Raw genomic sequence first — 27,784 nt, forward strand, 5'->3', positions numbered from 1 at the left:
TTAAAACAACGACCCGACACGAATCGTGTTTCGGCCGTATAGGCCTGCGTCAGGGGTCTATTCGCTTCCAATCCAGAAAGAGAATATGTAGATAAAAATAATAACTGATCAACTTTCTGCAAATGAAATACTCTATGTGGAAGACGCTATGTACTTTTACAAAGGCTCAATCGCAAACTAAATATTGCCACATACCGAGTCCAGGATGCTACTACATAGACTTCTCTATCGAGCCGGTACTTTGAAGTACCGCTCGATAGAGAAGTCTATGTAGTAGCATCCTGGACTCGGTATGTGGCAATATTTAGTTTGCGATTGAGCCTTTGTAAAAGTACATAGCGTCTTCCACATAGAGTATTTCATTTGCAGAAAGTTGATCAGTTATTATTTTTATCTACATATTCTCTTTCTTGATTGGAAGCGAATAGACCCCTGACGCAGGCCTATACGGCCGAAACACGATTCGTGTCGGGTCGTTGTTTTAATTGTTTTGCAATAAAGAACTTGTTTCAGAAGACACCACTTGAGAGAGGACTTTTTTGTATCCACTGTTTGCTTTGCTTTAGTGTATATATAAACAGCACTGACAGTGAGCCACTTAGTAGAGGGAAACAATAACAAAACTAAAATACAACACTAGACAAGGTAAACCTAGGACAAATCCAGAGGCACTGTTAGGCAGAGGCACTCATACCCTGATTCTATTGACAGTGTCCCAAATTACATAGGGCAGAGAAGAGGGTTAAGATTATTATCACTGTTATGCTTACATTGTATTATATCTCTGTTATTGAGATTCAGTGTTGTTAAATGTGTATATTTTTGATCCTGTTTCATGGTAGTCCTATCATTAGGTTTCAATTTGCTGTTTTCAAGTTTTATTCTTCCATTGCATTTATGTTTATACTTGTTCATTTTACTATTGTTATGCTGTTAACAAACTTGTAAGTTTGATGTTAAACTTTACACTGCCTTGGGTGAATCTCTTCATAAAGGTGGTTAATAAATCCCAATAAATAAATAAATGAGACCACTACTACTACTACTACTACTTAGCATTTCTATAGCGCTGCCAGGGTTACGCAGCGCTGTACAATTTTAGCATGGGGAAGGACAGTCCCTGCTCAAGAGAGCTTACAATCTAAAGGTTACAAACTATGTAGTCAGTGTAGGTAGCTTACAATCTAAAGGTTATAAGCTATGTAGGGAAGGTGGTTAGGTCACAGCTCCCTGCTCCAGCTCTGGCTAGGCAGCAATCTGCAGTGAACAGGAGGGGAGATGATGAGCAGTAGGTAGCCTGGGCAGAACAAAACCACTCTGCTCCCTAATTAATCACCTTCTCCCTCCTCAAAGAGGTTGGCTTTTGCCCAAGGACAGAAGGGAATTGAATGGTACATAGCAATATAAAAACAAGGAGAGTAGGCCCAACATGATTAGAAGTATACCTCACAAAGGCAAAAGATAGAGAAAAACATTTTATTTTCAGTTTACTGTCTTGGAGTTTATAATATACTGATGCTTAGAGTCTCAGCTGCCTGTGGTTACATACTGGATCAAAAGGAATGTCAGACTAAGTGGACCAGAGCTGGTAAGAACCCCTTAAGTAAGATGCTACCAGCATATCACTGATCTTCTAAGAATCCGTCAGCATGGTGTACCTCCTTTTTAGCTCTCCCAGTGTTTTTTGCTTCCATGGCTGCATAAGGCAAATTCTGTATTTTTTACAGGATTGTTCTCAGGAAGGTGGTAGTGGGAGGACAGGGACCTTATCATGATTCTTGAGTTTAACTACCAAAATCTACTACTACTACTATTTAACATTTCTAAAGCGCTACTAGGGTTACGCAGCGCTGTACAGTTTAACATAGAAGGACAGTCCCTGCTCAAAGAGCTTACAATCTAAAGGACAAGTGTACAGTCAATCAAGAAGGCGCAGTCTAGATTTCCTGAAAGGTATAAAGGTTATACAAGTTCCATATTGTATAACCTTTTATAAAGGTTATACAAGACCCTAATTACTCAACACTACCTTTGGTCAAAACCCTCTGTATTTTACCTTTGTATCCTTTTGATTGGTTTCTTCAAATAAAACACACTATCTAGATGTTTGAAATTATTCCTAAATTCAACACCACTATACATATAGCTAGTGCCACCGAATAGCCAAGTATAAATTAAATATATAAGTGCACATATAGGTGTAACAACCAAATATCTGGGCTTCTATGTATAAACCATGGGGCCGATATTCAGACCACGGGAGTTAGCCAGGCTAACTCCTGCGGTCGGCATTAAACCCAGATATTCAATGTTGGGCAGTTGCCGGTAACCGGCATTAAATATCCAGTTTATTTTTGGCCTGTTTGAGCATAACCGACTGAGAGGGTGTTCAGACTTAGCCGGTTATGTTCAAACCTGTCAAAGATATCCCATATTTTCACGTGGCCAAATAGCTAAAGTGGGTATGAAAATTGGCGGATAGCCGGTTATATGCCCCTCCATGTATCAGCTGACATGGCTAAGTGGCCAAAGAGTAAGGGGAATTTGACCAGTACAAACATCTGCAAAAAGGGGAAATGAAATGGAGAACACATCCAGCTATTACAACAATGCCAAAAACATTTTTAGTGTTATAAAATATTATTTATTAAGTCCACACTGAAAAAAGGCAATGGGTTATACAACTACAGAGCCAAGCAATAGTAGAGGATGCCACAAATCAAAACCAGCCAAAGGGTAATACTGAAAGTCTTTTAAAAGCAACAGTGACTGGACCCGACACGGTCCATGTTTCAGTGGAAAATCGCCTGCTTCAGGGGTCACAGTAAAATTACATAAATAAAACAGAAAGATCTCAATCAGTATTAAATGATATAAGACACACATAAAAAACTACATAAAGCAAAGCTATTGTATGTAAAAGATGTTTAAAAAAAAAAACAGGGAAATGTCAACTAATGCAATGTAAAAAAAAAGGGGGGGGAGGGGTCATGACTAAAGATTAATAACCATATCAAGAGTGAATGCATAAAACTTGTAAAACTAACTTCATGTAGAGGCATCTACCTATTTGTGTTTTGCTTCATACCAACTATAGTCCTCTGGCACAGAATGATATACTCAAGTACAAGTTGGGTGGAACAAGGGATCGGACTCAACATGGCCGTGTTTTGGTGGTAATTCCTTTGTCGGGAGTCATGCAATCTGCTCCTGAAGGTTTCAGCAAAGGCTCTAGGGACCAAGCTGATCCAAACTCCTCTATCTCAGGGAAAGCAGCTTGCTCATAGAACATAAGCACCAATGCATCTGTTAGATTTTTGCATGGAGATGTAAAACTCAACTGATTAACATGAAAAAAACGTGTAGTTGAGTACATCAATCTGTGCCAGAGGACTGTAGTTATAAGTTGTATGACCCAGTGCCCTTTCTTTAATGTGGACTTAAATAATATTTTATAGCACAGAAGTCTGGGCTCTTCAAGTGGGTTTTTTTTTTTTTTTTTTAGTATTGTTTCCTCATTATTCTGTTCAATTAGATATCTCTACTATACCCCCATTAAAAAAAAAATTAATCTTTCATAAGAAACATGAGAAATGAGGCTCTTACGGTGATGAATCCAGAATGATGCTGTTGGCCTGGGTAGATGATGGAGATCTGTGATTAGCAAAAACTTCGCTTGGTGAGGTGTGGACCATACGGTCCACTAAATGTCCTACTGAAGAAGGTCTTATACGCGTTCTCTCCTGAGTGAAGGCAGAATTCCGACTAAGTTGCAAAGGAAGAATTAAAAATCAAGAAAAATGATTAATTCTGCAAAACTAGATATTAAGTATACTTGAACCTGTGCTTTTATGTATATTTAAAAAATAAAATTATTACATTTGATTGCACACAAGTATGTTGTTTCTGGGGAAACCTCCCCCAACCCCTCCATTTTCAATCTGTTTTAATTCATGTCTAAAAGACCTTACTTTTGCTTATCAAGTTTCCAGTATTTCTTCATACATTTGTTTGAATGCAAGCAATTAAAGGGATACCAACAGCATAGATTACATTTCCTATTATATCAATCTTAAAAAAAAACACCTTAGCATTTTTAAGCTTATATATATATATATATATTTTTTAAACAATTTCTCAAATTTGAAGGTATAGGAATCTTGATGTGCCACATCATCATAGTGAATTGATTTGATGCACAAATATATATATACTAGATATGATTAGGAATTCAGAAAATATAAGAACCTATGGTGATATGAGTTGATGAAAATATATTACTGAAAAAAAAAATCCTTCAGCAATTATCACCGTCTGATAGTTCTTTAATGTGTGTTTTCTTAGAGGATTAATAGGTGGACAGATTAGGGGCCCTGTTTACTAAGCCACACTGTAGGCATGTTAAAAGTAGAGGAGTGGCCTAGTTGTTAGGGTGGTGGACTTTGGTCCTGGGGAACTGAGTTCGATTCCCACTTCAGGCACAGGCAGCTCCTTGTGACTCTGGGCAAGTCACTTAACCCTCCATTGCCCCATGTAAGCCGCATTGAGCCTGCCATGAGTGGGAAAGCGCGGGGTACAAATGTAACAAAAATAAAATAAATAAATAAAAATCAGACACCCCTAGGAATATATGGGTGTCTCTAGCATTAGCACGTTCTATTTTTTAACGCACTAAAAAGTTAGTGCACCTACAGTGTGGCTTAGTAAACAGGGCCCTAGGTGTTGATATGAACGTCCTTCACTAACATTAGTGGTCACTCGTTTACAGCTTTAGTAGCACCAGATCCCCAACAGGATTAACCAGTCTTGTTCAACCAATTTGTATCTTTCTGCAGTAGTAGTATAGAGAAAGTTGAAAGTAAAACAGTACACAAAAATGATTCAACATAATTTGCAAAATAAATTATTTTCTGTGCACATAATAAGAAAAATGGAACACATCAGGCTGGCCTTGTAGCTCCTATGGCAACTGCTGGGCACTGCCGTATAGAAGGTTCCCGATCAGATCCCCCAGATCAGGCCTTCTGCCCACTGAGCTGGCTAAGGCTGGGATTGTTGTGGTAGCTCCTAGGGTAGAGGGCAAGGAGAGCTGGGATCATTGCTTAGAGCGACACCTAGGGCCCTGTTTACTAAGCCACACTGTAGACATGCAAACATTTTAGGATATCATGGGTGTCTCTATCATTAGCACATGCTACTTTTTAGCACACGCTAAAAAGTTAGCGCGCCTACAGCGCGGCTTAGTAAACAGGGCCCTAGATTAAGGGTCCATGATTGCAGGGTTCCATAAAATGCTATGATGCATGGCCCCCCCAACCCAGGACCAACATAGCAATGATCAAAGTAAGTATGTCTGCGGTAAAAGGGGGAGAAAATAAAATAGGGGAAAATCCCTTATGTAGTTGCAAATGAAGAGTCATGGACCCAGATCCCAGTCCATTGTTCCAGCTCAGACGGCTGTACAAATAAGCAGGAGGAAACTATCAGATTAAAAAAAAATAAAAGGAACATTATATCATTCATAAAATAAGAACTACAATTTACTTACTGATTTGGAGTTCCTTGTGGAGAACGTGATGGCAGGCTCTGTGTTTCTAACCTGTCATCCGAAGATGAATTCCTGCTGACTACTTCCCAGTCCATCCCACTTAGCAGTTTTCGTACCAGTGGTTTACTTGGGGACCTGAATGAACAAAAGAATACCCTCTTAATCAGTATCTAACATAAGACAACATGATTCCTTTCAAAACTGCAGGATTAAATGGCATAAACCAACCTTTAAATGTTGAACAGATTTTCAGTAAAGAAACACTGATATTCTCTTACACACAAATTAAATTGCTAGTCAGTACAGGAGTGCCACCAAGTCACAATGCCTGTAATCCGAATAAACCTTCTTCCTGCTGCACAGAACAATACAGAATGGATGCAATCCTACATAATACAGGTCCCAAGGAATTTTTGACAAGAGTATGCCAAACACAGATTTCTTTACCTTTCTCTATTACATACAATTCCTGCCACCAATACTCCACTTATAAGTGACAAAAGTTTGTACATTACTCTAAGCTCAGCAGTGTATAAAAGGTATTACATGAATATATATTAGGAGGGCTTCACACAGGGCCGTGCCAATGCGGTAAGCGGGGTAAGCAAGGCAGGGGGGCGCATGCCTTCGAGGGGCGCTGCTGCCCTGCCGTCCCCTTGCAAAATCTTTTACCTGGAGTTCCGATTCTCCTATCTCCCCTGCCCAAACCCGGAAGTGAAAGCAACGCAGTATTCACTGAGGCAGGCAGGCTCTTTAAGTTATTTGAGAATACAACCAGATTGCTATATATGCTTTGGTTTGGCGATAACTCCTCACTCAGGGTGAGCTTCAGAGCTTGAACAGCATTCAAATTAAAGAGAACCTGAAATTTTAAAAGTGCTAAAAATAAGTTTTAAAAGTATTTGCATTAAATCTAATTGCAGAATTCAGGTGCTGGGAGTCTGTACTTGGTTGTCATATGCTCAGATTTGTTTAAATCATAAGCAAATTTGTACGTTTTTGGGAGGTTCTCATTTGCATATTTATGGATAAAAATGATGGAATGTTTACAGCCTTAATGTTAGGTTATGGCTCTGATCAAAAGTGTGAAGTTTGGTCCAAAAATGAAGGGTTTATCTAGTGTTTTTGACTAAAAATTCCCAGTGGCTGTGTGTTAATCTGCATTCAAATAGAGCTCTCTGATTGGATAATCAGCTTCTGTTAGAAATCTGCCGGGAAGGGAACAGAGTGAGACAGCAACTGACCGTCGGTTTGGCCAAGAGAGACATGCAGCTGTGAGTTCCTGTGTGTGTTGACTGAAATTATAAAAGAGTGCCTGATTATGTGGTAAATGACGAGAAAATATGAATGAAAAGAGGTTGGTGGAGATTGAAGTTTGAGTCCAGTGAGAAAAGGATCTGAATATTTCAGGATTACTTGAAGTTTATGAAGAATAGAAAAGGGTGAATTTCAGTTTAAGAGTGTTTAAATCCTATAAGCTATATAAAGGCTAGGTAGATTTAAGTGACTGTAAGCAAGGAAACCTTAATATTTGATCTGAAATAAATATTTGATCTGAGATAGTTGATCAGAGATAAATGTTTGATCTGAATTATATCCTTTGGTGCAAAGGAGATTAGAAAAAGAATCTTTGTAAACTAAGAGGACTTTGCTCACATTTTGAATTAGCATTCCTATTTTGAGTTGGAAATCTTTGAAGTGTTATGAAAATAAATTTTGCTTTAATGAAATTGCTAAACTTTAGAGTCAGAGACTTATCAATGAGGGATACATACAGTGCTATTTTTTCCTGAGGTCCGGCTTACTTGCCTGCTCCCTTCTGTTCCTGCTCTGCTAGACGGAGGGGGGGGGGGGGGGGGGGCGCCAACTGATAGTCTGCAGGGGGGCACCAGAGACCCTAGGCACGGCCCTGGCTTCACAGAAATGTAGACATGGTTATACATGACGATTTAAAACTGCTCCTTGGAAATTCAGGTAATAGAACAGATGTTGCATGAAAATGTGTGCACTTTACCTGACCTGTAAAGAGGTGGCATTGGGAGACAGGTTGATGCAAGCACAGTATCATGAGGATTTAATTCTGGAACCCAGTAAGTACTTTGCCCCACACAATTGGTAGTTATGTAGTACGTGGATATGCACATTTTCAGAGGAACTCTGCAAGCACCACAAGGAATATGCACAATACCTCCCCATAGTTCAGCATTTATCCATTTGAGACCTTAACCAAGTAACTGGTGCAATAAATGAAGACATACTACTGACCGATATAGAAAGAAAGAATACACTGTGATACCAGGTATCAACTATAAGGACTGTCTAGACTGACTATTTTCCCTACCTTAACATATAAGCAAACTACAGAATTTCCAATATACCATTTCAGTGTAACCTTAAGTGCATGCTGCTTTTCTATGGGATGGAAATAAAGGAATTGAGAGACAGGATATAATTCTGGAGTAATTTTTTTCACTTGATACCCTTCCTGCGGCAGTCTCATGAGACTGACGCTTGAAGTCTCGGCGGCCATTTTGAAGAAGTGGAGGTACCGGCAAGAGCAGTGGCAGCGGGCAGAAAAGAGTAGAGCACTTTTCTGCCCCCGAAGAGGCCAGTAGACCACCAGGGCATGTTAAGGTAGGCACAGGGAGGGCCCACCGAGGCTCAGGGGGATGGGGCGGCCAACCGGTATTTACCGCGGGGTTCCTGTTCCCATGGTACTGTACTGCAGGAATGGGGACCACGGTAAAGATTCTGCATGAAAAAAGCAAATTCTGGATGACTGGCAAATTCTGCACTGCACAGTCGAACAGAATTCTGGCAGGACTAATCTGTATGAAAGAGACCTAGGAAAAGTTATGTGAAACAAGAAGAAAGTGTAGCAGATGAAGCCTGAGAAAACATATTGCTTGCCAATTACGTTATGCCAAAGAACGGATCTGTATGTTGCAATCTGCTAATAAAAAGTAGCTTAGCTGGAAATAGGGATGAGGGATTCTGTCTGACAGCTGCTCAGGTTTGAATCCAGCTTCTGCTAATTATTCACTTGTAATCTGTGGCTGTGTTTACTTCTTTGGACACACCTTGGCTTCTGAATCTAAGACCTGAGGTAAGGGCGAAGGGTCACCCAGGTTCTTCCAGTCATCAGTTTGGTGCTGTTTTTCTCACAGTCAGAGACCAGCGTCTGTTCAACGGACCCACCAGTTGGGGTGAGTATGAATATGGGCAATAAATTGAAAAATGCTGTTTGTAAGAAGCATCAAGATGCAGACTGATAAATGGCCAAATATAACTGATGGGATTGCTAGTAGATCTAAGAGTTCTCTTAACGTGTATTAAGTGGGTACGGCTGCTAAGCACCCTTGGTCCTGCTTAGGAGGATGAGGTACAGTGGGGGAAATAAGTATTTGATCCCTTGCTGATTTTGTAAGTTTGCCCACTGACAAAGACATGAGCAGCCCATAATTGAAGGGTAGGTTATTGGTAACAGTGAGAGATAGCACATCACAAATTAAATCCGGAAAATCACATTGTGGAAAGTATATGAATTTATTTGCATTCTGCAGAGGGAAATAAGTATTTAATCCCTCTGGCAAACAAGACCTAATACTTGGTGGCAAAACCCTTGTTGGCAAGCACAGCGGTCAGACGTCTTCTGTAGTTGATGATGAGGTTTGCACACATGTCAGGAGGAATTTTGGTCCACTCCTCTTTGCAGATCATCTCTAAATCATTAAGAGTTCTGGGCTGTCGCTTGGCAACTCGCAGCTTCAGCTCCCTCCATAAGTTTTCAATGGGATTAAGGTCTGGTGACTGGCTAGGCCACTCCATGACCCTAATGTGCTTCTTCCTGAGCCACTCCTTTGTTGCCTTGGCTGTATGTTTTGGGTCATTGTCGTGCTGGAAGACCCAGCCACGACCCATTTTTAAGGCCCTGGCGGAGGGAAGGAGGTTGTCACTCAGAATTGTACGGTACATGGCCCCATCCATTCTCCCATTGATGCGGTGAAGTAGTCCTGTGCCCTTAGCAGAGAAACACCCCCAAAACATAACATTTCCACCTCCATGCTTGACAGTGGGGACGGTGTTCTTTGGGTCATAGGCAGCATTTCTCTTCCTCCAAACACGGCGAGTTGAGTTCATGCCAAAGAGCTCAATTTTTGTCTCATCTGACCACAGCACCTTCTCCCAATCACTCTCGGCATCATCCAGGTGTTCACTGGCAAACTTCAGACGGGCCGTCACATGTGCCTTCCGGAGCAGGGGGACCTTGCGGGCACTGCAGGATTGCAATCCGTTATGTCGTAATGTGTTACCAATGGTTTTCGTGGTGACAGTGGTCCCAGCTGCCTTGAGATCATTGACAAGTTCCCCCCTTGTAGTTGTAGGCTGATTTCTAACCTTCCTCATGATCAAGGATACCCCACGAGGTGAGATTTTGCGTGGAGCCCCAGATCTTTGTCGATTGACAGTCATTTTGTACTTCTTCCATTTTCTTACTATGGCACCAACAGTTGTCTCCTTCTCGCCCAGCGTCTTACTGATGGTTTTGTAGCCCATTCCAGCCTTGTGCAGGTGTATGATCTTGTCCCTGACATCCTTAGACAGCTCCTTGCTCTTGGCCATTTTGTAGAGGTTAGAGTCTGACTGATTCACTGAGTCTGTGGACAGGTGTCTTTCATACAGGTGACCATTGCCGACAGCTGTCTGTCATGCAGGTAACGAGTTGATTTGGAGCATCTACCTGGTCTGTAGGGGCCAGATCTCTTACTGGTTGGTGGGGGATCAAATACTTATTTCCCTCTGCAGAATGCAAATAAATTCATATACTTTCCACAATGTGATTTTCCGGATTTAATTTGTGATGTGCTATCTCTCACTGTTACCAATAACCTACCCTTCAATTATGGGCTGCTCATGTCTTTGTCAGTGGGCAAACTTACAAAATCAGCAAGGGATCAAATACTTATTTCCCCCACTGTATGTATTTTGGCAGCGGGCGGGACTCCGTCTGTCAGCCCAGCCTGTGCCACCACCTCCTCTATACTCAGATAGGACCAAGGGTTCTTCTTGTTTAAAGAACATAATAAGTAGTAGTAGTTACAGGATAATAGTGAAAGCCTCGGATGAATGTGGCTGTCTGATCAGTGTCATATACATAGTAACATAGTAGATGACGGCAGAAAAAGACCTGCACGGTTCATCCAGTCTGCCCAACAAGACAACTCATATGTGCTACTTTTTGTGTATACCCTACTTTGATTTGTACCTGTGCTCTATAGGGCACAGACCGTATAAGTCTGCCCAGCACTATCCCTGCCTCCCACCACCGGCTCTGGCACAGACCGTATAAGTCTGCCCAGCACTATCCCTGCCTCCCAACCACCAGTCCCGCCTCCCACCACCGGCTCTGGCACAGACCGTATAAGTCTGCCCAGCACTGTCCCTGCCTCCCACCACCGGCTCTGGCACAGACCATATAAGTCTGCCCAGCACTGTCCCTGCCTCCCACCACCGGCTCTGGCACAGACCGTATAAGTCTGCCCAGCACTATCCCTGCCTCCCACCACCGGCTCTGGCACAGACCGTATAAGTCTGCCCAGCACTATCCCTGCCTCCCAACCACCAGTCCCGCCTCCCACCACCGGCTCTGGCACAGACCGTATAAGTCTGCCCAGCACTGTCCCTGCCTCCCACCACCGGCTCTGGCACAGACCGTATAAGTCTGCCCAGCACTATCCTCGCCTCCCAACCACCAGCCCCGCCTCCCACCACCGGGGTGATCTGGAGATAAGAGAGAGATCAATTAGGAAAAGTGGGAGAGAGGCTGGAGTAATGGAGGGAAGGTGAGAGAGGGAGAGTGAGATGCTGAGTGGGGGGGGGGGGGGGGGGGGAGCAGGTGAGCAAAGGAAGAGTGTGAAAGTCACTGGACTCAAAGATGGAAAGAGAAAAATCAAGAGAGATGCTTGCCCTTGAATGTAATGATGAAAAGAGTCCTGGCAAGGGAGTGCTCCTAGACACGAACCAGTTGTTGAATGCTTTGCCTTGCAAATAAATTCAATTATGGTAAAAGAGAAAGAAAAAAAATGGGTTTCTTTCTGTGACTGTTTATGCCCATGTTTATAGATAATAACTCAAACTGCATTTAAACAAATTGGAGTTGGTTTTAAAACTGCTGGGAGGAACCCATCTCGTTTATCGGTGCTATATAATTCTTCTGTCTAAATCTGATTTATGGGTGCTGGAAAATTCCTCTGTCTAAGGAGATCCCTGGTTTTACCGTAGTAACACAGGATGGCAGTTTAGGACCTCATAATTTAGAATATTCTATTTGTGTGTGAATGGGTGTGTACACTATCCTGAGTTGCAAATATTGTGGATTGTTAATTGAATATGCTCGTCTCTGACAAAAAGAGCCTCCCCCCCCCCCCCCCCAGGGCTGATTAAGAGCCAGATTTGTAAAATTGAAGAACTTGCTTTAACAGTTTATCTCTCTTGTCATTTAAGCTTCAATAATTGGGATTATGCAACCTTGTATTTTTTAAGTTATTTATTCAGTAAACCTTTCCCCCCCAGTTTTAAATCTGCTAATGCAGTGTACTCTGTCATTTGTTCTGGTGTGACTAAATTCTAACTTGGAGCAGATCTGAGGAAGTCCTTTCTCCTTTTCCCTGGACTTCAGCGACAGAAAAGGGAAGGGCTCACACTAAACTGTTTAAAAACATCCTTTGAAATGTGTGGTGACCAGGTACAGAAGCACCAAGTTTTTTATTTAATGTTGCTATTCTAGAAACGAGATGGTGGCTTAAATTAATCCTTTTGTTTATTCTCTCTATATCAGTTTAGATTTAAAGTTATAGTGAAAAGATAACAGAGAACTGTACCACTAACTGCTAATGGAGGTCTTTTGGGGAAAAAATGAATGATCTCAAGATTTAAGTGTTGCATGGCTCTAGCAGGGATGTTAAATTCTAAGCTATGCTGCCATCTTTATATTCTGACTAGCCGTTAAGTCCGTAACAACGGGCTAGTTTTTTGTTTTCCTATGGCCTCCCCCCCCTCCCCCGGTCCACCAACCCTGCTCTCTCCCCTGCCCTCCCCCCAGCATGTTTCCCTCAGTTCCACCCCCTCCTTCCCTCCCTGCTCCCTCCTCCTCCGGTTTCCACGCCCATGTCCAAGCCCTCCTCCCTATTGGGCTGTACTGCTGGTGGAGGCGGGGCTCGGACTTCCACACTCTCAGCGTTCCAACTCTACTGTGCATTTGCAGGTGAGTCGGTCACTTGCCATTTATATGTTTGATTCTAGTTTTTTGTGTCTTGTTCTATTTCTTGTCCACCTGAAAACTGTCTGTAGAGCTGTGCTTACATTTCTGTGTTTCTCCATCTTCACACACACTAAAGCAAATATGCGCCAGATTGTTGTCTGACATATTTACTGTTTCAAAGCAAAATACAGAAGGAGAAGTAATGGGAACTAAATTTAGAGGCACTGGAGAAATCTGTAAGGTGTCAAAATAGTTTTGAAAATATGTAAGAACCATCACATTTTAAATGTTCTGCATTGTTACATTAGGGTGCTTATATACTTTTTTTTAATCCTTTATAAAAGTCTAATTTGTTTTCCATAAATGAAGTTGTGGACCCAGCTACATTAACTGCTTTTACTACTTGCCTAGAAATGAATTCCAGAGCTCAATTAGAGGTTGAGTGAAAAATATTTTTTCATATCTTTTTAAAATGTATTACTATATAACTTCAAGAAGTGTTCTCTAGTCTTTGTACTTTTTGAAAGAGTAAACAATTGATTCACATTTAAGTGTTCTACTGCATTCAGGATGTTACAGATCTCTGGAGGAGTGGCCTAGTGGTTGGGGTGGTGGACTTTGGTCCTGGGGGACTGAGGAACTGAGTTCGATTCCCACTTCAGGCACAGGCAGCTCCTTGTGATTCTAGGCAAGTCACTTAACCCTCCATTGCCCCAGGTACAAATAAGTACCTGTATATAATATGTAAGCCACATTGAGCCTGCCATGAGTGGGAAAGCGCAGGGTACAAATGTAATAAAAATAAAATAGATACTATTGGAGATTCTACATGGAATGTTGCTACTATTTGAGATTCTACATGGAATGTTGCTATTCCACTAGCAACATTCCATGTAGAAGGCTGCGCAGGCTTCTGTTTCTCTGAGTCTGACGTGTCAGACTCACAGAAGCAGAAGCCTGCGCGGCCACATTGGTGATCTGCAAGGGCCGACTTCTACATGGAATGTTGCTAGTGGAATAGCAACATTCCATGTAGAATCTCAAATAGTAGCAACAGTGGAGTGGCGGCCTAGTGGTGGACTTTGGTCCTGAGGAACTGAGTTCGATTCCCACTTCAGGCACAGGCAGCTCCTTGTGACTCTGGGCAAGTCACTTAACCCTCCATTGCCCCAGGTACAAATAAGTACCTGTATACAATATGTAAGCTGCATTGAGCCTGCCATGAGTGGGAAAGCGCAGGGTACAAATGTAACAAAAATAAAAAATATTATATTTCCCCTCAGCTGTCTCTTTCCCAAACTGATGAGCCCTAACCTCTTCAATCTTTCCTCATATCTTATCCTTGGAATTTTCCCTTAGAGCTGTCTTTTGTCTATGGAGGGAAAACGCACCGTGTTAAAACCACCCAGAAGGCATGGCGATTTCTGCAGGATGTAAGCAGAGTTCCACCATCACGGTCATCTCATTTGCCGGATTCCTCCATGGCCCCTGCCAACCATGCCAAATTGCAAAAGTGGCAGCACGTACCGGATAGAGTGAAGAAACCTTTGAAATTTCCAGCAGCTGGTACTGCCTGACCTGTGCAACTAATTGACTCTTTTATGCAAGTCATTGGTTCTATGGCCAGTTCCATTGAGTGCTCTCTTTTATTTAGTTTTATTGCCTCCTCATTATAGGGTGGGATGACAGATTTGTTTGTTTAGCACCTCTGGCAGCTTTGCTTGATGGCCGAGACTGGATGATGAGATATTGAAGGGGAAGTAGTTGGAGAACAGCAGTGGCTCAAGGATTTGGTACTGTGCAATACCATGACAGCAAAATAGTGAGTAGTTGTTAAACAGGAAATAGAAGAATCAAGAAGAACAGAAAGACAATTATAATGAACCACATACATTTTAAAATAAACTGTCTTATCTGTATATTGTCAACCTGCTTTTTAATAAACTCAAAATGGCCAGCATATTTTTAATAATTTTTCATCATGAAAGATGTACTGATGCAACTCTTTTAAATTCTATCAACAACTCCTATTTTATTGCAAATGGCATACTTCCATATTCAGAAACATTTTAATGTTTAAAGCAAAGCATTGTACTACGTAGGTTCTACTGTCATAAGAAACATCCTATATAATAATTCTCACCTCCAACATTCTGAGGCTGCCTGGAACCATTGTTTCCACTGGAGGTGGTGTCCCTCATGTAGTAGATAATAGTGACGTCACACACCCACACCAGATTGGCCAGTAGAAGGGAGAGGGGCGGAGCCACGATACAGGGAGCAGCGAATCAGCACAACACTGGGAATGCACAGCAGCAGGAACAGAAGCCTCTCTCACAAAGTTACTCTCACATACACTCTCTCAAACATACACACACTCAGAGGAAAACCTTGCTAGTGCCCGTTTCCTTTCAAACAGAAACGGGCCTTTTTTACTAGTATATTCATAAAAGACAAAACCTATAAACTGTACTATTATGAGATACATAAACCTGGCATTTATACTTAATGATGAAGACTTCTATCTGAAGAAGCACTCCATACAATATAGGCATGCTTAAAAATAGACAAGGTGCAATTAAACACGCAAATAGCCAAAATATGCTAATTAACCATCTAAAAATACAATCAGTGCTTGGCACAAAATAAATTAAACAAACTCTATAAGTTATACTCAAGCAGCATTAAGATTTTTGCAACCAAGATGCCACTGTGGGGACTGGTGTATTTGATGTCTGTCACAGCGCATGCAACGTTGCAACAATGCAAACCACATTTTGCACACAGATGCAGTTTGAAGGGAGTAAAAATGTTCATTGTTTATATTTATTGCTACCTTGATATACCATTTAAATCAGACCTGCCAAGTCTCCTGCAATTGGCGGGGGTCATTTCCCGCACTTCGGCTGAGACACACTGCTGGGCCATTTTTCCCATACTGCCACCGCTGCTTCTCCTGATAAGCGGCAGCGGCCACGGCAAAAAAAAAAAAAAGTAAGCATGGAGCCGCAGCAGCCTTCAGGCATGTGCTATTGGCTCTGCTGTTCCTCTACCCCCGGAACGGGAAGTTGATGTCAGCGGGGGCAGAGGACTGGCACAGCCAACAGCATATACCTGAAGGCTGCTGCGGCCCCACATTTGCTTTTTTTGTGTTTTGCCGCGACTGCTGCTGCTCATCTGAAGAAGCAGCAGTGACCAGGAAACAGATACCAGAGAGGGGAAAGGGCATAGAGAGGGAGGCAGGAGGTGCTGAATGGAGAGAAATGATAGAACAGTGGGGACACTGGATGAAAGAAAGGTACAGAAAGAGAGATGAGTGGAAAGGTGGGGAGAGAAAGAGGGGACATGGAAAAAGGCATGAGAGAGAGAAGTTGCTGGGGAGCATGACGGGAAGAAAGGGGGAGACCCTGGCTGGAGAGATGGAAAGAGAAAGAGGGGAGATGCTGGATGAAAGGAAGGAGAGAAACAGGGAAGATGCTGGAAGGATGGAGGCATAAAGAGGGAAAGATTCTGGATGGAAGGGTAGGGAGAGAAAGAGGAGAGACACTGGAAGGATAGGGAAAGAAAGGGGACATGCTGAATGCAAAAGGGTAGAGAGAGAGAGAGAAAGAGACAAGAGAGAGAGACACTGGATGGAAGGAAGGGAAGAGGGGAAGAGAGAGACTGGATTGAAGGATATGGAGAGAGGGGACATGCAGAATAGAAAAGGGTAGAGGGGAAGAGACACTGGATGGAAGGATGGAAGGGAAGAGAGAGAGAGAGAGACACTGGATAAAGGATTGAGAGAGAGGGTAGATGTTGGATGGAAGGAAGTGGAGAGAAAGAGGGAATACACGAGATGGAAGGGAAGGGAGAGAGAGAGGGGAGACACTGAACAGAAGGATGCAGAGAGAAAGAAGACAACACTGGAAAGATGGAGAGAGAGGACATGCTGAATGGAAATGGAGAGAGAGAGAGACACTGGCTAGAAGGAAGGGGCAAGAGAGGAGACACTGGATGGAAGGATTGGGAGAGAGGGTGGATGGGTGGGAGGATGGAGAGAGAGAGAGAGAGAGAGAGAGAGAGAGACAGAGAGACAGAGAGAAAGAGAGAAAGAAAGAAAGAAAGAAAGAAAAAGGGAAGACACTGGATGGAAGGGTAGGAGAGAAAAAGGAAAGATGCTGGATGGAAGGATAGGGAGAGAAACAGAAAAGAAACTGGGTGGATGGAAAGAGAAAGAGGGAAAGCGCTGGACAGAAGGGTAGGGCAACAAATGGGAGAGCTACTGGATGGAAATGGGGAGAGGAGAGAATTAGTGAAAGACTGGAGAATAAGAGGAAGGGGGCATAGGGAGAACAAGGATGAGGAAAAGATGAAAGCCATAGGTAGATGAAGTAAAAAGGGAAATTAAAGACTGGATAGTAAGAATGAATTAAACCTGGACAGAGAGGCAGAAAAAAAAACTGAAGAAAAAAAGAGAGAGAAAAATGACAAATGGACAGGAAATTGTGGCAAGAGAGTTAAGAGAAGACAAAGGAAAGCAGAATCAAGAGACTGGGAACAACACAATTAGAAGAAGTAAATGTCCAGTCAACAAAAATACAGAAAATAATTTTATTTTTAATTTAGGATAAAGTAATGTGACATCTGTGTTAATAAAGGTTAATAAATATAAATAAAACACAAAATAGAAAATAAGGTGATGCCTTTATACTAGACTGGTTTTAATACACTTTTGATTAGCCTTCAGAGACCAACACTTTTTTCCTCAAGTCAGGCGAGGAAATCATAACAGCAGTATACTGTCCTAACCTGACCTGAGGCAGGAGGTTTTGGCCCCTGAAAGCTAATTGAAAAAGTTATTAGGCTAGTACAATAAAAAGGTATCATCTTATTTTCCATTTTCAAGTGCATGAACTGAGCTTATGTGGGAGGGCCAACATCGGCACGCTGCCAACTGGTGCACTGCTCAAACAGTCAATAGAGAATCCACAAAGCGTTTTGCACTGCTCAAACAGCACAGTAAGGGGCTCATGAAGTGGACCTCTTCAACTAGTGGGGCCTGGGCAGCTCCACCAGTGATTCAACCAGAGCCACAATTTTGGAGTGGGCTTAAGGTCAAAGTGGAGGGGGGGCTGAGGCCCCCTCACGGGGATGTAATAGAGTGAACTAAAACACTCCCTCTTACCCATCCCTGCTGTCACTGGTGTAAATAAAATATTTTCTGAATGGCTGTGGGATTGAGATGTGCCAGAGGACGGAGCAAGGGCACAGCGGGGCGGGGCGGGGGCGTGTACTAAAATCTCCCTCTCAAAAATTGAGACCCATTGGCAGCTCTATTTAAACTGATGCACAGACCAATGCAGATCACAATCAAGAGCACCTGAGGAGATCTATATATTTCAAAAGCTTTCACATCTCTAAACAAAACCACTCACCTTACAAGGAAAACAAAATATTGCCATCAGGCATCACTTAAAATTTGTAGCAAGAACAGTGAATTTCAAAGGTCTAATTAGCAGCTCTAAACCTCAAAAGTTTCACCTACTCAAGCTTGTTTTGCATTTCCTGTTCAGTGTTGAAAATTCTGAGAAATTCTGTACTGCGTTAGTTAGTATTCAACAGGTGTGGGGGATTTTTTTTTTTGGACTTTGGTATCTTGTTCAATATACCCATATCACATATTAAACTTTTCCTGTTTCACTTAAATATACTATGGGAAGCATGTGAAATTATTCATTGCTTTTATCTGAATTTCTTAGTTCATGGCTATTCACTACGGGTCTTTCACGCTCACAGCAATCTGAACTCAAAGTATAGACATCAGTAAAACTATTATTTCTCAAAAACCACACTGGATTTTAAATTCTATCAGAATTATGAAAACATAAAATGTCCCCTTAAGGATATGATGTGATGTGATATGGTATGAGTACTTTTATATTGCAATTACTGAAATCATTCGGCTCAATGCAGATTTACAACTAAATAAACCAGATGGCACATATTTGACCTGAAAATCTCTTTTGGGAAATATGAACCCCCCTGAAATCACAAGTCAGGAACCATGGAATACAGCTTGATTCAACACTTACTCTGATCCCCCAAATCCAAGAAACCTTCAAGAGCAGCTTCTATCACCTGTGACAACTACGCTGCCTGTCTCCTTACATTGAGAAGAAACTTTCTTAAAGTGATACTAGTACATGATGGCGAAGAGCTACTTAAAGACGCTATGACAATCATCTCCAATCAGCATTGAAGAAACGCTAATCATGAAGACCCACCCAGGTCTGCATTATACCTCCCATCCTTTCACAAAGTATTTTCATTTTGCAGGTCACTCTGTGGATCACAGGCACTATCACCTGCATGTACATCCACCTGAGCTATCTGTCACTCTATCACTGACAGCATCCATTCCTTTTTTCCAGTTTATGATCTCTCTGGGCCATGATTTCCTTGTTCTGAGCCAGAAGATCATGTGCACAGGTCACCAGTTCATGTCATCTCCTCTATGGGTGCTGTTGGGCTGCACCACCACTACATTCAGCTGCTTGCTCGCCATCATTGCTATGGTCCATGAAGGGGAATGGTGCAAGCAACGGTGCATAGCCATCAATGCTTGCTATGGGTGGCTCCTTCATCTCCAGTTCCCTTGACTCCTGGGTGACCCCCATCTCTGCCCCACCTGCCTGCTGATCTTCATTGCCCTGGGATAGTTGAGAAGGCACTGCTACCAGTGAGATCCCTCCCTCCTTGGGGTCTATGTCTTGGCCTTCAGCTATAAGAAGAGATACAGATCTATGAAGGACATATTGGCTTGGTTGTGAACAACAGGATACCATATGCATGCACTGCACACATCTTGTAGCTCTTCTTCTAAACTTGTATATTCATTTATCATGCAAAGCACCATCTCTAACTGGGCAAAAACCTCCCCTTGCCCTCCCTGATTTACGGTCATGCTGGGAGTTTGGAAAGCCTGGCCTTGGCAGCAACAGCATGACATCTAACAATGGTCATGGGATGGCTTGAGTCCTGCAAGGTGTTGTTAAACAGGAGCCTGTAGGACCTAGCACTACCCCTGCCCTGCAAAGAGTGAGGGCACTGACTAATACAGTTTGTTGACAGTGGCACCTGTCCAGGTTAGATGACACAGGCATTGAGCCCCATCCCACAAAATAACCAAAATGCAGAAATCATGTAACATTTACATGACATATTGACACCTGCTGCCTCCAGTATATGATGGACAGAGCTGGGAGCATAGAGAGCTGAGTGCCTGTACAACTATGTATGTTATAAGTTCCCCCTGGCTGGAAAGATGTGTCCAGATCTCCAACCCCCATGCTGCCTCTCTATCTAGGGTCTGGTGGACCTGATGCTCAACAGCGCTCATTATTTCTTGGATGGGTTGGGAGCTGCCACTTGCTTTCTGCTTTGCATTCCTGTAGAGTTCCCTCCACTTATGTTTCAGGTTTTCTGCATCTCTATTATTGCGAAAGACACCTTCAGCATGTGAAAGATTCCATTTTAGACCCATGTTTTTTGTTTCCTATATGCACTAAGGCATATTTAGAATCTTACTGATGAGCATGTCCACTTCCTCTGAGGTCAAGTTATCCTTTCAGGTCATAATCTGTTGCTTATGTTATTACACCTGCATTTATATTTCACCTATACCTATACAGTTCAAAGATGGATTACAAAAGTCAGATAGGCTAGATCAGTTGTCTAGGAGATAGTCAGCAGAAACTGGGAGTTGATTCCAAAAGTTGGTTGAATAGACAGAGTGAGATGTTTAACTGATTTTAAGTTCGTAAACATTGGGAATTTAAGTTGAAACAGGTTACGAGTATCATGTCTAGAAGCTCCTTGTGACTCTGGGCAAGTCACTTAACCCTCCATTGCCCCTGGTACAAAATAAGTACCTGAATATATGTAAACAGCTTTGAATGTAGTTGCAAAAACCTCAGAAAGGCGGTATATCAAGTCCCATTTGCCTTTCCCTCCCTAACATTTCTCCATCATTCTCCCAATTGTCCAGTATGTCTCCTTCTGCTCCCCCCCCCCAATATTCCAGTATGTCTTCTTCCCTCCCTCTCCCATGGTCCAGCATGTTGCCTCCTGTCCCCACCCCATGGTCCAACGTTATCTCCTTCTATCCCCAACCCCCAATGGTCTAGTACGTCTCCATCTCGTCCCACCCAAAGGTCTGGCATGTCTTCTTCCCCCTTCCCTAAGGTCTAGCTCTTGTTCGTCATGTCCCCTATTTAGCCAGTCAGCCCTTCTCCAGCTGGCCTCTCAAACCCCTTATCTCATTAAACTTCATGAGCCACCACCCTTGAATTCTCTCAAGTCTCCGGACCAACGATGGCCAGCGTTTCGCTTAGCTCAGCCATGCTATGCTTCTTCAGGGTCTTAATAATCAGGGTTCATACAGACAGCATCTCCACTGAAGTTTTCGTGAGATAAGTACTGTTTCCAATTTTTATTTATTTATTTCAGTACATTTATACCCCGCCTTTTGCCATAGTGTTACAGCCCCAAAGCGGCTTACAATGAACTAATTAAAATAAATCAAAATAAATACATTACAGTTACATTTTAGTAATTAGAGTGGGAGAACAGGAAAGGAAGGGGAAAAAAGACAAAGATGACCGGCGAAAGTCCTGGCGGGCCAAGGAGACAGATGAAAAACCAGGCTGACACAGAGAAGACCAGCGAGATGATCCACAATTCGGGACTGCAGTAGGGCCCAGATGGAACTAATGAAGTTGGAGACAAACATCCACAGCGACGCAGCCATCAGAGCAGGAAACAAGATGGCGGACCAAAGGTCGTCCTCCGCAGCCTCAGCCGCCGGGGCACTCCAGCCAGGGACCTCCATCACTGCAACTTCAAGGAACAGCTGATTAATGTCGAGATGGGGCTCCTCCTCTGCAACGCAGAAATGGAAACTGAAGGATGCAGCGCCGGAACCACTCTCAGGCAGGGAAAGACACCAGAAAGGAGTCCTGCGGCTCCAGAAAGGAAGCGCGATGTACAAGCAAAGGGAACCGCGATGTGCGAGCTGTGACCCGATATAGCCCGGAATCAGCTATCAGCGTGATGTTTTGGCTGAGCCCGATTTTATGCCAGATCCGCCTCAATGATCGGTCAAGGTAATGGGCGACAACTGTCAGCGCGACGTACAATCGGTGGATCGGTGGCCGGATCCGACCTGCTGTCAGCTCAATTTCTATGCCGTAACAAACCCCTTTCAGCCCGAAATCAGCCCTACTGTAGCTAGTTATCTGCACGATGTACAGGATGCGCCGGTTTGGCTCGACTTTAGCCCGAAGTTTAATTTGGTGAAACTAAGGCACCCAGAGCTAGCCAACAGAGTGATGTTTATTCGGCAGCCATCTATTTGATGCTGGGAACATTTAAAAGGATATGAGGTGCTGTTCATAAACGTTGTGATCCAACAGGTGCCCCACAGTAGTACTGAAGATACATTTAAATAGTCCTAAAAAATTATAAAATTTGACTTGGAAGGTTTTTAAGCCGATGATGAAGAGCAGATCTGTGTGATCGTTTTAAGCTCTACAGATCTGTTGATTTGGAGCTCTTTGAATTCAATCTGAAAACCAACAGGAACCAAAAACTCTCTTTCAAAGAACTTGAAAAATAATATGGCAGTAAACTTTCTCATGAATAGACGTCAGCATTACTAATTAAAAAAAACAAAACAAATATTAAAAAGCACATTATTCTGAATTTTGTAAAAAAAAAAAAAAAAATTAAAATGGGAATGGTGATTTTATTTTTTTTACATTTATCACCCACCTTATCATTAAAGTTCAAGACGAGGTGCAAAGAAACAAATATACAAATAATTTCAAACAGGCATTACAAACAATGCAAAACAGAATATAAAATAATACAATTACAAGCATCAAGATAAAATAGCCTAAAATCATTACCCCATCTATGCACTATGTCTTAAATCCCCTATGAAAAGTTGACACATCTTACAGTGAACGCAATTCAGATGGAAGGGCATTCCACACAGCAGGTACACATATCGAAAATGCCTGCGTTCGCATCACCTGTCTTTTACCTGACAGGAACATATAAGGGCAAGAAGAAGAATATGGATGTAATAGAGAGAAAAAAAAATAAAAATAAAAAGGTAGAAAATGTTTAAGCAGTGCAAATATAGGGCCCTGTTTATTAAGGTGCGCTAGTGTTTTTAGCGCATGCATAAAATTAGCGCGCGTTGCGTAGGCACCCATAGGAATATTGTGGGCGCCTACTCGGTTAGCGCATGCTAAAAACACTAACGCATTTCTACAATGGCTTAGTAAACAGGTCCCTTAGTTTCCATCACTCGGAAAGTTTTCTAAGATTGGCTGAAAGAATTTCCTAGACTCTTATTTACTAAACCAAATTAGGTTTTTAACTTGGGTTTTAATGTGTGTCAACTGTTTTTTTTTTTTAAGATCTGCATTAACATACTGCATTAAACATAGGGGGAAGGGGGTAATCTTATAATATAAGAAAGTTCAAGAATGTGCTATTTTATGAAGGCAAAACAGGCAACTGTTTGTCTATAAAATAGGTACCCAGAACAAAATCCTAACAGTGCACAAAATTTATACTTGCCAGTGGCGTACCAAAGGAAGGGCGGTGGGGGCGGTCCGCCCAGGGTGCACGCCGCTGGGGGGGGGGGGGGGTGCCGCGCGCCTGTCGGCTCTTCGTTTTCATGCTCCCTCTGCCCCGGAACAGGTTACTTCCTGTTCCGGGGCAGAGGGAGCATGAAAACGAAGACCCGGCAGGCACGCGGCACCCCCCCCCCCCCCCCCCAGCGGCGTGCACCCGGGGGGGGGGGAGGCGCATCGGCGATCCGCCCCGTGTGTCAGCCCCCCTAGGGACACCACTGATACTTGCTTTAAAGATGGTGTAAATCTACACATGCATTCTACAAAATATGCATGTACATTGCAATGCCATCCAAACTATAAGAATATAAGAAAGCACCAAGGGCTGTTCAAGCATGGGATAGTCAAGAGTCTTTCATTAGGACATGCTGAACAGCCCTTGGTGTTTTCTTGTATTCTTACTGTTGTGTGTACTTTGACCCTCTCATCCAAACTTTACCCATCAGAATATCCACACTGGACGTGGATGAGCCCCTGCAAACTCTGACATTTGGAGATCTCCAATATGGTAAGACCAGTTATATAGGGGAGTTTCCTTATCTCCTGCCATTGTGCCTTAAGCGACTCTGGGTACAAAACCTCCAGTGATTAACATGGAGTCCTTATGGGAAGCAATTTCTTTAATTTTGGTTCAGATAGGACAGGCTTCTTTCCAATTTCAAACAATACTTACAATCCAACAAACTCAGAGAGAAGAAATTAAGAACTTGAAAAAGAGTTTAAGGTCTGCAAAAGAATCAGGAAGCTATTACTTCAGTTACAAAGGTTCATGAGATGTTGACATTTTTAAGTTGGAGTCATTGGAAAAAATGGTTCAGAAGAACTACTTTTGATTAATTTTCCTCAGATGATTACCGTTTCCTTAGGATATGTTAAAGAAGTATATTTTGGAAGTACTTTGGACACCTGTGTCTTGCCTGTTTCTGCAAAAGTATACCATTTGCTCTCCTTTAAGGAGGAGGAGGTGCTGTCTAGTCAGATATCAGGTACTCAGGAGTCAATGGATTTGCTAAATCTTACAGGCTTGCTGAAGGCTCCCCCCATTAGTGTGGACAGTAAAGTATTGCCACTTAGGGTGTACATTTTTGTTTTCCTTTATATATCTTTTATTTCTTTGTATGCTGTGCTAAGAATATTTCTTCTTGAGAACCACAGTTCCCCATCTTCTCCTTTCAGTCCCTCTTTACCCCTTTACTCATCTATTTCCCTTTCTCAGTCTCTTAGTACCCTCACTATTGCGCCTCTCTCTCATTTGTACTTCCTCCGGAGTGTCTCTCACATCCCCCAACTTCACTTATCTTCTCCTGAATGATGCTCTAAGTCTCATTCATTCTTTCCCCTGGCTCACTCTTCTTCCCCAGTGTTCACCCTCTACGCCTCAATGATTTTTACCTATACTCCCCTACACTTCATTCATCCTCTTTGTAATGATGCCCACATAGTCCAACCCCAGATAAAACCAAACTTCTCTGGTTTAGCCTTAACCAAAATCTGGTCCTGAAAACAATGTCCTTTACAGATAGAATATCTTTGAAGGTTGAGGCTACATCTACGGTTTTAGGGATGCTTCTTGATTCTTGTTTGTGTATGGAAACTCAGATTAACACCCTATTACAAGAGAGTTTCTTTAAACTTAGGCAATTGAAATTGGTCCATTCTTGTTTTCTTCAAGCCCATTTTAGGTTCATGGTGCAAATGGTAATTTTGTGTTCTCTAGATTATTGCAACTCCTTATATTTAAGAATCAAGTTTAAATTGCAAACGAAGCTATGCTTAATTCAAAATCCAGCAGCAAAACTGATATTTGGTAAGACGAAATTTGATCATGTCACACCTCTGTTAATGAAGCGTCACTGGCTTCCTGTGGCAGCATGAGTTTTAAGATCTGTTGCTTGGTATATAAATCTCTATTTGGCCAGACTCCTGAGTTTTTGCTCCCTGGGTTTCATTACTAGAATTCTCCTTTACCAGCAGAAATTCTGCCCAGTTATTTCTGACTTTTCTAACTATTAAAGGGCTAAGATATAGGTTTATTTATGAGAAATCTTTTCTCTTTTATGCAGTGAAGATTTGGAATGGTCTGCCGTTAAATGTTCACCTTGTTCCTACATATATTAGTTTTAAGAAGTTATTGAAATATCTGTTTAAAAAAATTCTATGAAGTTGTAGGATGAGAGTTCTTGGGTTTTTTTTCTTCTTCTTTTCTTTTTATATATCTGCAATATTTGTTATCTGTCTTGAACCTACTATGGTGGGGACAAGGCAGGCTAGAAGTGTTTTAGTATAGCACTAGTAAAAAAGCCCCGTTTCTGATGCAAATGAAACGGGGGCTAGCAAGGTTTTCTTCTGTGTGCATGTGGGAGTGTGTGTGTCCCTGCCCTCTGCCCTCTCTCCCTTCCCCTGTGCTGTCTGTCCTCTCTGTCCCCTCCCCCCTCGGAGTCGAGTCCTTCAGTGTTAAGTTTCCTGCTGTGCTGTGTTTGTGTTACAGAGATAGTGAGGGCTTCTGCCCTCTCTCCCCTCCCCCCTCTGAGTCCTTCACTGTTACAGAGAGAGGGATTTGATTTCGTGCTTTGCTGTGTTTTCCTTCACTGTTTGTGTTACAGAGAGAGCAAGGGCGGGGCAGACACTCATGGGGAAACCGGATATCTCTCCCCCTTCACACTTCTGGCTGGAGGCTTCATTTAGAACGTTGGTGGTGCCTTTTATATATAGAGATAGTTCCCTTCCCTCAGTGTACCTCCACCTATAGTCTATTCATTCTTTCCACTATTCACCCCAAATGACTTATCTCTCTATTACCCAACCTTTATGCCATCAGTCATCCTTATTACAGTGTTCCCCAGCCTCATTCATCTTTCTTTTTCAGCAATTGTTCAAAAACTTATTTGTTTTATACCTACTTGAAGGAAAATATTTTATGTGTATCTAGAACGGGCCTATTTGATATGAAGTTGGGTTGCAGGACAGATGAGTTTGGTCTGTATATTTTAGTTTTATTGTACCGGTGGCTGTAAATTGTTCCTGTTTTTGCTGTAAACAGATTTTACTCTTATTGAAATCTGATTTGAAATGATACAGAAAAAGCAGAATAGAAATATGGAACTAAAAAAAAATCCTTCATCTTGCCCTCACTCATTCCACCTCCCAATGTTTAATTTGGAGTATCCCTGTCACTTTTTTTTCTGACCATTCTTCTTTTCCGGCATCTCTCCTTTCTCTTCCTGTTCTCTCCCTCATGTCCAGCATCTCCTCTGTGTTCCTAGTCTCTCACCACCATAGTCAACATCTCCCCTCTGTATCCAAATTCTCTTCTCTGTCTCCCCAGTACCCCAGTGGTCCAGCAATCTACTCCTGCCCCTCCCACAACTCTACCATGTGCATCATGTCTCTTCCAACCTCCTCCCTGATCCAGCATCTGCTCTCCGACTCTCTGCCCTCAAGTATAGCATTTCTCTTACTAGCACTGCATTATTCAGGGACCTGCTGCAGCAGCAATAAAACAAAGGAAGCACTGGGCCTTCAGTGTTCAGTGAAAACTCTGAAGTCCCATCCCCTTTACTAGACTTTCTGTTTCTGAGGAGGTGGGATGAGATGGAGCCTTCAAGCATGTGAATCCTTTCTAATTCATTGCCACTACCGCAGGTCCCAGGGCGATGTGGCAGTGGTTCGACAGCAGAAGGGGAAGGAAATAATTGTTGGACTGAGGTTTTTAAGAGTTCAACAGCTGGCAAAAAACCAGAACTTACGTTGCCCAGTTTTCTGTGCTGCCATCTGCTGGCCTCATGTGAGTAAAACTAGCCAGGCCACTTGCTACTGGATAAAAATTATCCTGTCAACTTGAACTATAAAAGTCATGAATTAACGGGCATTTTTATGAACATCCAGTTAAAGATAGTCAGATAACCTTTTGTTCACATTTAACCAGATATTTAACATTTGAATACTGATCTCATTAACAAATGTAATAAATCTATGTGGATTTAACTGGGTTAGAACCAGTAATATATTTCAGTGATCCACACCAGTCAATTGGGGACATTCACAAATCATGTGTACACACAATATGCTAGTGTAGCAAGGAAAGGATAGACCAAGATATAATTGACAAGAAAAATAATAATATAAAATGCTCTTACAGCAAATGTGACATTACCTTAGAGGCTGCACACCACTTAGCATCGCTCTTTCTGGCCCACATGTGCCACCATTTCTCATGTATTCTGCTGAGAAAGCATTCCTGGGGAGTTGCTGCATCACTTCCTCCCTATGCTTCCTGAAAGGAAAGAT

General features: G+C 42.4%; 1 protein-coding gene across 4 annotated transcripts in view; it reads right to left on the reverse strand.

The window, feature by feature from the left end:
* The window catches only part of PTPN4 (protein tyrosine phosphatase non-receptor type 4), a 340,947-nt gene that overhangs the window by 85,598 nt on the left and 227,565 nt on the right, over positions 1-27,784 (reverse strand). For 3 of the 4 annotated variants that reach the window (XM_030209948.1, XM_030209947.1, XM_030209951.1), the window contains 3 exons: positions 27,651-27,770; positions 5,549-5,683; positions 3,607-3,765 (listed from right to left, as the gene is read on the reverse strand). In XM_030209948.1, coding sequence (XP_030065808.1) covers positions 3,607-3,765; positions 5,549-5,683; positions 27,651-27,770 — 414 coding nt within the window. The remainder of the gene's footprint in view (positions 1-3,606; positions 3,766-5,548; positions 5,684-27,650; positions 27,771-27,784) is intronic. The other variant, XM_030209949.1, reaches the window with a different exon arrangement.

This window comes from Microcaecilia unicolor, chromosome 7 (genome assembly GCF_901765095.1).
Source record: "Microcaecilia unicolor chromosome 7, aMicUni1.1, whole genome shotgun sequence".
Lineage (NCBI taxonomy): Eukaryota > Metazoa > Chordata > Amphibia > Gymnophiona > Siphonopidae > Microcaecilia > Microcaecilia unicolor.